This window comes from Choristoneura fumiferana, chromosome 18 (genome assembly GCF_025370935.1).
Source record: "Choristoneura fumiferana chromosome 18, NRCan_CFum_1, whole genome shotgun sequence".
NCBI lineage: Eukaryota > Metazoa > Arthropoda > Insecta > Lepidoptera > Tortricidae > Choristoneura > Choristoneura fumiferana.
In genome coordinates, this window is record NC_133489.1 from 20,160,696 (window position 1) to 20,175,492 (window position 14,797).

The following is a 14,797-nucleotide window of genomic DNA, read 5'->3' on the forward strand; positions in this document are numbered from 1 at the left end:
TAATGTAATGATAATGAATGATAAACTGAACAATCCAGATGAGATTTTTATTAGGATCAATTGATATGATTTAATTTTTAAGGACTTTTGAGTTAAGTCTGAGAAAATTTATTTTCTATTCATTAGGTAAATAAAATTATCGTCTTAGGGTGTTAATCAACAGTTTTCATAAACTTAATTTATTGAAATTACAGAGCAAAAAAATGACAATAAATGTGATTTCAGTTTCACATGTCCTTTATTTGTAACTACATGAATAGATAAATAAATTAGTATGAAAGTCAAACCACCTTAATAGAAGCTTTTTGCTAACTGTACTTGCATTGCCATCCAAACTCCATACCAAATTTAGGGTCAATACATTGACTGGAAGTGGGTGAAATTCAACTTACATGATTTGTCTTTTGCTAACATACTTGCAAGCTTGTAAAAATTAACCACTCTGGTCAGACTCTTGACTCATTTTACTCTAGTTGTGCAGATGCTACATATTAGAAAGTTACTGATTTTTCATTAATTTCATTGCAGGTGTTGAGAACTTGGACTCTGGTGTTGGAATCTATGCGCCTGATGCTGAGTCATACACAGTGTTCGCTGACCTGTTCGGCCCCATCATCGAGGACTACCACAATGGATTCAAGAAAACTGACAAGCACCCTGCCAAGAACTGGGGTGATGTTGAGACTCTCGGCAACTTGGACCCTGCTGGCGAGTTCGTCGTCTCCACCCGCGTGCGTTGCGGCCGCTCCATGGAGGGCTACCCCTTCAACCCCTGCCTAACTGAGGCCCAGTACAAGGAGATGGAAGACAAAGTCGCCTCCACCCTGTCTGGACTCGAGGGAGAGCTCAAGGGGACCTTCTACCCCCTCACTGGAATGTCCAAGGAGACCCAGCAGCAGCTGATCGACGACCACTTCCTGTTCAAGGAGGGTGACCGTTTCCTCCAGGCCGCCAACGCCTGCCGCTTCTGGCCCACCGGTCGTGGCATCTACCACAACGAGAACAAGACCTTCCTGGTGTGGTGCAACGAGGAGGACCACCTCCGTCTCATCTCCATGCAGATGGGCGGCGACCTGAAGCAGGTCTACAAGAGGCTGGTGAATGCCGTCAACGACATTGAGAAGAGGATCCGTTCGGCACACAACGACGTCCGGTTTTTCCTGACTTTCTGCCCGACCAACCTGGGCACGACCGTTCGCGCGTCCGTGCACATCAAGCTGCCCAAGCTGGCCGCTGACAAGGCCAAGCTGGAGGAGGTCGCCTCCAAATACCACTTGCAGGTGCGCGGCACCCGCGGCGAGCACACGGAGGCCGAGGGCGGCGTCTACGACATCTCCAACAAGCGCCGCATGGGGCTCACCGAGTACGATGCCGTCAAGGAAATGTACGACGGCATCGCTGAACTCATCAACATCGAGAAGTCCCTGTAAACCGATCTCGCTATCAGTATTCATTTGTATTATTTTATCGTTTTCATTGGACGTTGGACGGGTTGGCGCGACACTAGTCAGCGGAGCCCCGCGCGGGCGCCCGGGCGCGCGGCCAGACCCCTGTACTGTTTGTAAAAGTATTTTCTATAAGGAAATGGAAAATAAAGACAGCTAGCGTTAAGGCCAAATCTTTTGTGTTATTTACCTTGTTCTGACATCTATTAGACCACGACTTGGATGCCAGCGGGCAGCAAAACGCCAAACTATTCTCTCTCTGTTTTCTCTGTTCATTGCGTGGCCGAGACTCGCCGCACTCCTGCCCTCTGACGTCCAGTTTGTAGCCGAAAGATGCTGAATTATTTGGAAGAAATTAATTTACGTCGATCGTAGGCGGAACACTGAGATGCATTGCTGAGATGAATAGGAACTCTGTAGAGGTACGGCACGGCGCGCTAAACCAACTTGCATCGCAGAGCGTGCATAAGTCTAAGCTATTCTACATTGTTCGCCCCCAAAAACTCCCACATGGCAATTAGTTTCATTGAAATCATAAGAACCGTTTTCGAAATCCCTGAATTAAAGAAATGTGTAAATACAAGAATTGCGCGTTCAAACGTAGGTATTATACCTATATCTATATAAATAAAAATTAATTGCCGAACGACGGCACCGACAAGTAATTATTTTTTTGTGTTGTGTTCGTTGTCAAGAGAAAGGTTTGCGCGTAACAAATATAAAAAAAGACTAGAAAGGGGGCGAAGCCGCGGGCAACAGCTAGTTGTATACATTATTATACCTACATTACATATAGGTGTTATTTGAAAACGAATAAAATAAGTATGAAGAGATAACGATGGTGATTCATTGTTAGACATCTAAACGCTTCCGTCGTCTTGATCATTATAAATCAGTACTAATGCATACAAGGACATGTTATTCTTCTGATGGAGGGACCATAAAGACCATAGTTTCATGTAAACTCACGCTGTTGTTTTATAATCATTTTTATCAACTACCTATGATCTGTTATTATAATGGAAATCTTCCTCCACCAGCGGCTCTCACCGGAACCCAATCAGAAAACTAAATATTTGCCGGAAGCCTAATTTTATTCTGTATCAGTAACACCTAAATTCTTAGTTTGCCACTGCACTGCAACGCAACCAGACACAGTAGGCAGTGGTGGTGGAGAGTTTCTATATTTTTGCACTAGATGGCGCTAGGAGTCGCTACAGTAAAAATAGTTTGGGAGGTTGAACTCCAACTATAGAATTTGTGAAGCCCCCGCAGAAGTGTACTATAAATATATTAACGTCAAAAATTAATTAAATGCTTGCAGATTAAGTACAATATTGCGTTTTTTTTGCTAATAAACCTAGAAATACACTTTGGAACTGCAACTGTCAGATTGACAGTTGATTGACTTGACATTGACATCAGTACAGGGTTACCATATTTCAGGATTAGTTTAAGATTTTAGGATTTTGTCTCTTCTCAGGATACCGGCCGGATTTTGGAAATCTCAGGATTTTTGAGTTTTCAATTTTCAGGAGACCCCAAGCTAGCGCTTACCTCTCCCAGCGAATTTCTCTGACTGTACGGAGAGGTAATGCCGCCAGTGTGTTGGGGTCTATGCCGCAGGAGAGCCTCTTAGATGGTGTTTTTTTTATAGTTAGGTATATTTATGTAGTTTTTCAATCATTTATTAAATAGAAAATTTACAATGTTATATTATACACATTACCTAATAAACTAAAGATAATCCTGACTAAATAAAACAAATATGTCAAATTAAATAGAATAACAAATTAATCAAACCACAAATAATCAAAAGAAACCAAACAATGTCAAAGAAAATTTTAAAATTATTATTTATAATCTATATAATACAATAATAATTTATTAAAAACAGTGATACAATAAAAAAAATAAAAAAAAATGTCAAAAATCACGAATTTTTTTATTTATTTTGTTTCCTATCATATTTTTGTATCTTGTGTTGTGAATAAATTATGTAATTATTGTTGAATCAATAAAATAGAGGATTTTTTATATCCAAAATAACAAAATCAAAAATAATCTAGAAAAGTCTCCATCATTCCAGCATCCCAGCATATAAACGTCCCACTGCTGGGCCCAGGCCTCCTCTCAGAATAAGAGGGCTAGAAAAATCTACTTTGGTCAAATTGTGACCCACGTGAAGTGAACATGATCCCAGACATCACAATAATATCAATATCTATAATAATAGTTGACTTTTTTTAAGAAAATTGTTAAAAAAAAAACTGAAATTGCGACAAATTCTCTGGTTTTTTTTTAAGGAAGGAAATCACTCAGGCTTTTTCTTCGGACTTTTGCATTTTTCATCTGGTAACCCTACAGAGCATGTGAAGCGCGCTTCTAAGCAAGGGCTGGATTTTACTGAATATTACTGCATATCGTTAACAAATTTAACATAATGTCGACACCAAAAGCAGAAAAAGACTTACACTTACCTCTGTCGCGGGTGAAAACGATTATGAAGAGCTCTCCCGATGTTGAGGCTGTCGGACCCGAGCCTCTTTATTTAGTTACTAAAGTCACAGTAAGATACCATTGTTTTGCCGGTATTTTACTTTAAGTACAAATCTCCGATCAAATCTTCGATTTAATGCATTTTTGCCTAAATATTTCCAGGAACTCTTCGTCACAGATTTAGCAAAGCGAGCTTACAAGAACAGCGGCACCAACGTGCTAGAGTACAAACACATCGCGGACGTCGTTCAGGAAGACGATAATTTAGACTTCCTCAGGGAAATAATGCCGCGGAAGATAACTGTGCGGCAATTTAAGGAGCTGATGGCGAAGAAAGCTGCTCGAGGCGAGCGCTCGGATGAATCCAGTGAGGACTCCAGCGAGGAAAGTGAAGAGAGCTCCAGTGATAACCAGGACTGACCAAAACGTAAACTAGTGAAACATTGACTTTAGTGACATTGAAATACCCTTGTACAGTCAACTACAAAGATATTGATATGTATCACACAAAAATTAAAAAAAAAAAAACACCATATGCTTATTATGGTAAAAGCAATAAAGTTATGTATACATATTTTTTGAAACTTTGGCCATGTCAATCTTTGTAGTTGACTTCTTATACTTTTGAGCATAAATTTTATAAAATGATTGTTAATAGCATAGAAACATATTGTCTTGATAAAACGTTTGCTTAGAAGTTTATAAACTCGACTCCAGGTTCTTGAAGTACTATAAATACTAAGAACTACCAAATGCTATCCTATGTTTGTGCAGTACAAATTTTGCCATGAAATGACAACTTGAAGCATATTGCAAAAATTGCACAACTGGGAATTGTTGTTTTGGTCCGAAGAACAGTATCTGTTATACAGTCACGACTTTGAGCACACCTGATATTTCAAAAGGCAACCTTTGTTTTCTACAAAGATAATACGGTATTTGACTATTTTGCATATGTTTGTACTCATTCAACTTTGCTGCCCTGACCCCAGAGCAGGCTTAGACCGCTACCAACCTACACCTATTATTGTAAAATTATGTGCATTTGGTATTAAACTAAGAAATTTTGGTAAGCTGATTGTATAGCTAAAAATCCGTTATTTTTACTTCCCGGACAATGAGCTTTTAATTGGTCTAGTTTTTAGAATACCACCTTTGTATCCGCCACTATTCCACTGTCCCCTGGCTTACCAAAAATTATAAGAAATGTTTTTTTTTATGAAATGTTATGAAAATACGTAACTACAATCACTTTTACATGAATAGTGAAATAAGATCTGGAATGCCTTTTAAATAAATGGACTATTTTACAAGCTTTTATTTAACTTGCCCTCTTCCAGTGGTTGGTCGTTTCGGTCGTTTTAGCCTATATACGTCCCACTGCTGGGCACAGGCCTCCTCTCAGAACAAGAGGGCTTGGGCCATAGTTCCCACGCGGACCCAGTGCGGATTGGGAACTTCGCACGCACCAGTGGTTGGACTGGCTTGAAATTTGGTATACATGTGTAAGTAGGATGACAATGTAAGTAAGTACAGTCAGCTAAAAAGTTTGTATTATGTGTTAGTATTGACGACCGGATGGCCAAGGGGTTAGAGAACCTGACTACGAAGCTTGAGGTCCCGGGTTTGATCCCCGGCCGGGGCAGATATTTGTATGAATAATACTAATGTTTGCTCTCGGGTCTTGGATGTTTAATATGTATTTATGTATATAAGTATGATTATCCGTTGCCTAGTATCCATAGTACAAGCTTTGCTTAGTTTGGGACTAGGTCAATTGGTGTCAAGTGTCCCATGATATTTATTTATTAAAAATTTAATTTTTAACTTATTTTTAGTGGCTTTTAGCAATATTTAGTATGAGTTATAAAAAGCGCCATCTAGATCTTCGAGTCGAAACTACATCAACTGTAGTGTAATGAAGGCTATCGCTTTTTGGCTTTCTAGATGGCGCCACTGTTGCGTGAGGTTTTTAGGTGTGGCTTTCAAAGTCTACTCTGTTATTACGGCGTGAAAACGTTTAGATTAAAATCATATTTAATACACCTTAAAACCGTAACTATAAAAATATCGAGCAACCACAGTGTTGCGTAGTACCGTTTTGTTCGGAAAAAAAGGAAGGACAAAAGTTTCCGAAAGACAAAACTGTCTCAAAACACTGACATTCATTGCCCCGTAACGTATGCCATAATTAATTTCAGGTAATGCAAAATATTCACAAAATTATTCTAATTATAATAAACCCGCGTAGCTCACCCAAAAACTATGAGATTTGACATTTCGGATACCTCACGCTACACTAGCGCCTCTAGCGGCGAATTCATACGCGATAGCTCTCATTGAACGTAACTATGTAATAACATAACTTCGTTCAACGCGGGCAACGTCAAAGTTGTGAAACGTCTCATTATTATGTTGAAAAGAGATTTATTTCTAACATTGAAATGAGCAAATATTCTATACCTACATTTTCCTGTGTTTCCTGTTAGGCGTAAAATCAATTGAGAAAATAAATCGTGTAAAAAGCGACATCTGCAAGTCTTTTACGGCAATACGAACGAACTAACGTTCATCTGATCGACTAAAGATGGCGTTGATATCTGCTATTTTAAAGTGCGCTATTATCATACTCGCACGCACAACCATTCCAGAAACTGTGAAAACCTTAACAGAAATCCTACTAATATTAGAATGACACATTTGGATGAAAAGAGGCACACTATTTTTTATCCCGGAAAATTGATAAAAAATGGATATGATAAACAAAATTGTTCGTCCTTTATGAAACAGTTGGTAAATAAATTATTTTTGAAAACATATTTTTGGCAAAACATTATATAACACTGAAATTAGAGAGACACTAGCTGTACCGTTTGTGGCCACTGTACTGTTTATGGTCATTTATTGATTAAATATACGTTTGAAATAAATTTATATACTTAGTAACAAACATCACAAACTCTATTCGTTTCAGTATAAACTCTTCAAAACTCACTAAACATATTGTTTTAATACTATAACTTTTTATATATTACTTCAAATGTCAACTGGCTAAAAACGGTCATAGGTGGCCAAAACCAATACTTCTGTCTGCCCTAGGTAGGTATTATCTAATAGATCGATGGATTATATTTTACTTTTTGTTTTATTCTTCTGGATGGCAAACGAGCATACTACCTGTTGCCCGCGACTCCGTCCGCGTTGAATTCGTTTATCGCGGGTCCCGCGGGAACTATGGCCCCAGGACTTAAACTATCTGTATACCGAATTTCATCTTAATCGGTCCAGCGGTTTAGACGTGAAGAGGTAGGGTAATAAACAAACATTGCAGGATTGCAGTTACAACCTTTCGCATTAATAATATTAGTGGGATTAGTCTGTGCCTATAGATGTGCAAGTTGCGGAAAGTTTCCGAAAAGTTGGAAAAGTTCTCGGAAATTTCTGGAAATTTTCACAAGAAATATAAGAAATTTAAATATAAGAAACTGGAAAGTTTCAACCCCAATACAAAATTGAAGAAGTTGCCGAAATTTTCTTATAAGTGTGAAATATTCTCGAATTTTGGAAAGTTTCCTTTGGCACATCATTGTCTGTGCCCCCGGTCTGTGTTGTACCCGATTGTAAAATAGGACGGATCGTCTCTTCCCATGGGTAGTAAAAGTCGACTGAGGGGCCCAATGTGGGAGTGGACGCAGCGCTCTTTTTGCCAACGAACTATGGACTCCAGCTCCGCGGTTCCCCAAGAAAGTCGTCGTGAAGGTTCACTACCGATTCTCACCAACGACCACGACCAGTGCCAGAGTGCAGCGACTTAGAGAGTAGGTACTTCCCGAACTTACTAATTTTACACAAGCATTTAAAGTTTGCCAAAGGTATCTTTACTCGAATACGATATTTGAACACGATAGCCATTTTCTGGGTAGACGTCATTTGCACAATGGCGGGAAGCGACTGTTTACTACCTATACCTATTATAGTAAAAACAAAAAACCTCAACCCCAAAAAAAAGTCAACTTCAAATAGGACCGTTACGATGTTAAGAAGCGTTGTAGGATAATTTATTATCTTAAGGGGCTGTTTCACCATCCATTGATTAGTGTTAAATGTGATGTCGTCTCCGTCTATTCGAACAAAACAAATAGAGACGGCATCACATTTAACCGTCAGTTAACACTAATCAATGGATGGTGAAACAGCCCCTAAACATGGCATAGAACAGTTATTCTCAAACTTTTCATCATCCTAGCCTATATACGTCCCACTGCTGGGCACAGGCCTCCTCTCGGAATGAGAGGGCTTGGGCCGTAGTTCCAAACTTTTTCCCTGAAATTCTAATGCTAAACTAAATATTTTTCGGAGCCCTAAAGTAGTCAAAAACTACCTACTTAATGTGAGTCTACACTGCGACCTCACTCATACGTTGCGTACCTATATCTTTTATAATCCCTCATCTTTTAGGTAGGTACCGATGTGCATATTGCGTGATAAAAAAAACGTGAAGCATCCAAGTCAAGGCGAATTACGCATGCCATGCAAACGTTTAGCAATTTATGTACCTACATGATGGTCCTTTGGACGGATGTTTCAGTTTTTCAACGTCTTCTGAGAAAATTTCATTTGGTCATGCAGTTAATATTTTAACTGGATGGCAAGTAGGAATACTTAGTAATTACATAATATTCTCTAATTATTTTATTATTATGTTTATAATTAATAATAATTACAAAAACAACCAATCGGATTGTAGGTACTTTTTTATGAAAATTAGTCTCTCTTTTTGTTATTTCAACTTTTTGAATACTTAGATACCTTCTTATTGTATTTTATTGTATTGTACTTATTAATAGGTCGGTAGGTACAAAAAACTAAGCCAAACCAGATTAGCATTAATAAGTGCAATTTATACTACTCTATCTTCACCTAGACCTAGGTGAAGTATAAAGTACCTGGGTATAAATTGCACTTATTTCCGTCGGTGTGCTAAGTGCAACACGTGCAACATGAATGTCCGCCGTTTCGTGATTGCACTTTCATCGTCGGATTGCGTCTGTTTTTCTTTTTATTTGTCATGTTCTTGCATTTTTATATCGAACAACATTTTTGTAACAACCTGTTTCTAATGATACTAGGTTAGTTATATTAGGCATATTAACTAAGGAATGAAGACCGCTGAAAACTGTAACTGGACAGACGGACAACAAAGTGATCCTATAAGGGTTCCGTTTTTCCTTTCGAGGTACGGAACCCTAAAAAACACAAATACGGTTACGGCTCTTATTAGCCTATTCTGTCCAAGCAAAGGCCTCCCCCCAATACTTCCACTGCTCTCTGTCCCCTGCATACAAGGGCCAGTCCTTCAAGAAGTAGTCCAGTTCATCCCGCCATCGCCGTCTAGGTCTGCCAGGTCACCTTCTCGAGCGTTGGGCGATACCCATATAGTTAAACAAATTAGATCTTAATGCAATCAATTCTACGAACTATAGGTAGCAGTGGCAAAGCGTCCATAGAACCCTATTCTCATCGGCTTGCCCAATATTTACAAAATAGGACAACAGGGCATACCTACATGATTTACGAAAGTTATAAGCGATCTTTGCTTCGGCCTTACCACGAAAATATCTGATGCTACGCCACTGATAGGTAGAGTCATTCACGATGACGCGTGCCGTGGTTCTTATTACAATGTCATTAATGGCTAATTTTGACAAAATCACGCGTCTTCGTGGATGGCACTAACTAGGTATACCTACTATGAATCGGAAGACGCCACAATGAACGACCACTCGCCACTTGCATCCACCGGTTTCCCGCAACTCTCACGATGTCGTTAGTCCACCTAGTGGGAGGCCTGCCAACGCTTCGTCTTCCGGTTCGTGGTCGCCACTCTGGGGCTAAATATGATCCCAATCCAATAATTCCTTGAACCTTTACAGAATTTCAACCAGGTTCTGTTCCTGGTTAAGACGGTTTAAAAAAATGCCCTTTTTAAACCTCGACGCAAAAAGAGGGGCGTTATAAGTTTGACCGCTATGTGTGTCTGTCTGTGGCACCGTAGCTCTTAAACGGGTAGACCGATTCGAATGCGGTTTTTTTTTCAGCCGTTTCAAGATCATCAGCTCTTTTGTTCACTGCGGTAGGAATCTTAGACGCATAATGGGTATTTACTTTACTTTCAAACATATTTGGGACCTAAAATTTTAACGCCCGTGTATGCTATATAACTATGCAAGATTATGGGATTCTCGGCCTCATGCTGCAGCCAGGATATCCAGAACACTATAGTAGGTACACTCTTGATAAAACCATAGCAGATATATCGTGTTTGGATACGTTTCGATCAGTATTTGATTCTACGTACAATGCAATGGTGGCAATAGGATGAGCTAATGCTACAACCAGGATATCCAGCACACTAGTACACTCTATAAAAAATAATACCACAATATGTCGTGTTTGGATTCGTTTTGATCAGTAATTGATTCTACATACAATGCAGTGGTGGCAACACGACGAGCTGATGCTGCAGCCAGGATATCCAGCACACCAGTAGGTATATTCTTGAAAAAATAATAGCAGATATGTCGTGTTTGATTCCTTCTGATCAGTATTTGATTCTACATACAATGCAATGGTGGCAACACGATGAGCTGATGCTGCAGCCAGGATATCCAACACACTAGTATACTTAAAAAAAAATGATATTCCAAGGTTTAAAAACATGAAATAAAAAAACTTAAATTGATTTTTTTTTAAAACCCCGACAATAAAACTCCAGCAAAAATAAAAAAAAACGCCCGAAAAAACAACGCCGCCAAAAAAGACAACTAAAGAGTAAAAAAAATAATAATTATGCACTACCTAGTTGTTGCCCGCGACTTCATCTGCGAATAATTCGTTTATCCCTATACCGCGGGGACTAGGACCATGCTGATTTCCCGCAAAAATAACCTAAGTTAATTTAGTATAAGTACCTAGTAATATTTTTTTTATCTAAGCGGGCGTTTTTTACTTTTTAGTTGTCTTATTTGGCGGCGTTTTTATTCGGGCGTTTTTTGTTTCTAAGAACAGATGTCGCTATCTCTCAAACACAGTTTCTAACTTCTTCATTCTGACCCATTTAGATATCACCTTGTACCTATGCTTTATGTTGGCTAACAAAATTAAAATTAGTTCATCACACCAACCAATAATCTCAGCTTAACTCCTTAGTGTACTTACTTTCTCAACTCGGCGTTACGTAAATAGCGTAATAGCCGGTCCTGTTTAACGTAATACCGACCTGTCCGAGCCCCGAGCGGTATTTGTTACAGCTATATTCTGTAACCGGAGACCAATCCTTGAGTAGCGAAGTGTATTTAGACTTGATTTGTGGTTTCAATTGACCTTGTCACACATTGGAAACGAACTGGGGTCAGAGTGTAGAACAAGGGGTGTTGAGGTGATTGTTCCAAACAAGTTTCTGTTAAAAATTTCATTTTTAATACAACCTTTTTTTGCTGACTGTATTTTTATTGACATTACTTGCATTTACATTGTCATTTATCTAACCTATAAAGATATAGATGACAGCTTGATACCTGCGGACGGATCTAGGACGGATGGATGGACGGACAGAAAAGTGATGTGTATCTGGTTTTCTGGCCTCTTTTATGTGTCACTTGCTAAGCAATTTATGCTCGTCGTAATGCATATGGTGATATGGTAGGGGTGGTGAAGCACCAGTACCCTTAGTGTAAGTTGTCGGTTACAAAAACACAACAGCGCTTCTAGCGGAACGTTTGCGATGTTCGTGATTCCATACAAATTGAGATTTTAACGCGAACGCGATTGAGACGTATTTTGAGGAGTGATTAAAGCCCAATATATAGTATAATGTAGGTGAGGTGCATGACTATAGGTCTACTCCTGCTGGCTCGTGCCGAGCGAGGTACCGACTGGTAGACTGGTAGAAAAATATTTTCATAGTTTTTTGTAGTCGGTTCAATTTTTGGAATGGCAAAATTGATACCTAATTTCGAACCAAAGGGCCACCAGCTACTACTTATAAATCTTTGTCGTTGCTTTTTCAACGAGGAAACGCTGCCGGCCCTTTGAGTACAATGCTACGCAGGCCTTTTCTAGATTCAATTTAATTTTTTTTTTTACATAGTCTAATAGTTAAAGCATTATTACTATTATTATATATTGTATGTTCTAATTTCAATAAAGTTTTGGAGATAATTTTGCCATAAACTTTTGAAATCGATATTACCTACCTATAATAACAACGGTACGGTTTTGCACAGCGGATTAAAAAAGGGTGTGTGTGTAGGTAGGTCTCATATCGTTTCATTCAATTTAGATGCTCAATTTCCTAGTCTTTTTAGATGAATAAATTACAATTAGACGACAGCCCTAAAGCGAAATATTTATTATGCTATATATTATTAATTGCTTTCAGTAAAGGGCCAACTACTAATAAAATTTACCTCTTAGTTAAAAAACCCACTTGACCACAAAATTAAGTATATTACGTCAAGTAGGTACAGCAACTGCTTCAAAATTAAGCGTGCCTAAAAATAACTCAGTGGTTTACCGAAATGGCATTGCGTATTTGGTTATGAAACGTTGTTTTCTTAAGAAAATAAATAGGCTATTAAAAGGTTGAAAATTTCGTCAACTGTCTTCTGGTGCCTTTGTAATGGATTCAAACAGAGAAGCAAATATATCGCTATAAGTTGCCCAAGTACCTATCTAAGTAACTCACTAATGTAATGATCATAGCACATCCTATACCTATGGCCTTAAGTTGGCAATAAGATAGTCTAAAAGATACTGGCCACTCTGGCCAGATATAAAACCGGCCAAGAGCGTGTCGGACACGCCCAAAATAGGGGTCCGTAGCCATTACGAAAAAATACTTAGGTAATATTTTCTAATGATTCCGTATTTTATACGGAATCTTCCAAGTTTAGGTAAATTTTTTATACCTTAGGCTGCTATTTACTTTTAACTGCTAATGATTCTCAAGCAAACTTAGCCGTTATAGTTTTCCTTGAAAGTTTGATATACCTACTTACTACCATTTTTTCCCCCCACCGGTTTAGATTTTAGAGGGGGGGGGACGCTCGATTTTCATGAAAATTTGCAGTTTTGGCGTTGCAGATGTTTATGGGCGGTGGTGATCTCTTACCATCAGGAGATCCACTTGCTCGTTTGCCATCCAGTCGAATAAAAATAAAACTTTAAAGTTGAATATTTCGCACACAAATCACTGAAAAAATCGTCTTAGCAACCCCTAATGGTTTTAAAAGACCTATCCAACGATACCCTACACTATAGGGTTGGATCAGAATAAAAACACCCCACTTTACGTCTATGGAGGTACCCTAAATAAAATATTACTAACCATTTTGTCGGCATAGTTTTCATATATATCCGTGAAAAAATTACAGCTTTCTAGCATTGATAGTCTCTGAGCAAAGCCGCGGACGGACGGACAGACAGACACACATGGCGAAACTATAAGGGTTCCGTGTTTGCTAATTTGGCTACGGAACCCTATAAAGAGTGTCAGAGGGTGGAATGTACGCTTTTTAGAAGACAGAAAGAGACAGAGTGTGAATGTGATAAGGTGCAAAAATGGTCACCTTCTGTGGACTGACTGTGCATCATAAGTAGTTTTTATCCTACAATTTCACGCTTAGATGCTTTACGTAATATTAATGCACTTTGAATTAGGCATTGCAAATAAACGTGTCAAACCAATCAAAAGACTTAGCTTTAATTAGATTAGGTACCTTAATTTAGCTTTTATTCTTCTCAATGAAATGCAGTGCTAAAAATTATACTGAGTGTTTACTTCGAATTAAAATCAAGGTTTTACGTAAACCGCGCGGCCACAACAAAACAGCGCGTGCATTTGATCACGGACAGCGAATCCGAACGCACCGAGCGCGGCAAAACTGTTTCGAAAATCGAATTTCTTCGGCGCCGAATTTAAAGTCTGTTTATGTTGTTGTGATAAGTTGGTGTTGTGGAGTTTTTAAATTGTTTTCTGTTACGAAAATGACGATCTACAGCAAAATAGTACAAATTATTCTGGTCTGTGTCTGATTTGGATTGCATGGTACAAATTAAGGTGCGTATCATACTATTATACTGAATTATAAATTTAACGCAGATAATAATCATTGCAATGATGAGCATGCATGCTTGATACACACACAATGTAACGGTTTTTTTTTAATGAAGTAGGTAAAATAAGGAAACCGATATTACCAAAAAAATATATTTGTTATCGCTATATGCCACACAAAAGTACAATATATTACAATACAATGACTCTTTTTGTACACCAGAAGTAGTAAGCGATACAGAAAACAGGTACAGTGGAGCCCACAGATATAGATACACCTATCTATCCTAGATCCTATCCTAGGTCTATCCATATCTGTGTTAGAGCCTGTCTTATCACGCCTTAGGACTGCTTATTAATCGTCGCATCCCACGTTTACACTTAATAAAAGTAGGTTCTTTGTATTTTGAAATAGTATTCTTATATATATAAGTACATAAGTTAGGGAACCGATCTTACATTCCCACAATGTGTTTGAATATTCGATTCAAATTTCAAAATTCAAAATTTCAAACACATTGTGGGAATGTACGATCGGTTCCCTAACTTATGTACTTATCCACTTTTTCATACTAGTTGTATAGAAGAGAGGGCACTGACTGTACGTTGACAAAAGTTGAGCAACGAAAAACTTTACTAATGATTTTTGCGAACAAAAACTAAAATAAATAATTAATCAACAAACAATACGATGACGCTCTAGCGTAGTTAAACTGGTGATCATTATGCATAACAA

At 38.4% G+C, this 14,797-nt stretch overlaps 3 protein-coding genes across 3 annotated transcripts in view; 2 read left to right on the forward strand and 1 right to left on the reverse strand.

Moving 5' to 3' along the window:
* The window catches only part of LOC141437833 (uncharacterized), a 75,466-nt gene that overhangs the window by 26,430 nt on the left and 34,239 nt on the right, over positions 1-14,797 (reverse strand). The window lies entirely within an intron of this gene.
* Positions 657-1,618, forward strand: LOC141437654 (arginine kinase-like). Its single transcript, XM_074101107.1, has one exon. It carries the CDS (start codon positions 750-752, stop codon positions 1,428-1,430), a length of 681 nt encoding a protein of 226 aa, XP_073957208.1. The 5' UTR covers positions 657-749; the 3' UTR covers positions 1,431-1,618.
* Positions 3,788-4,478, forward strand: Chrac-16 (chromatin accessibility complex protein 1). Its single transcript, XM_074101719.1, has 2 exons — positions 3,788-4,014; positions 4,107-4,478. The coding sequence occupies exons 1-2, from the start codon at positions 3,889-3,891 to the stop codon at positions 4,362-4,364; spliced, it is 384 nt and encodes a 127-aa protein (XP_073957820.1). The 5' UTR covers positions 3,788-3,888; the 3' UTR covers positions 4,365-4,478.

What these genes read in the sequence shown, in the direction of transcription:
- Chrac-16 (XM_074101719.1), top strand. Translation starts at nt 3,889, where the DNA reads ATGTCGACACCAAAAGCAGAAAAAGACTTACACTTACCTCTGTCGCGG. An exon ending in ATTTAGTTACTAAAGTCACA is followed by an intron (nt 4,015 to 4,106) that starts GTAAGATACCAT and finishes AAATATTTCCAG; the next exon opens with GAACTCTTCGTCACAGATTT.
- LOC141437654 (XM_074101107.1), top strand. Translation starts at nt 750, where the DNA reads ATGGAGGGCTACCCCTTCAACCCCTGCCTAACTGAGGCCCAGTACAAG.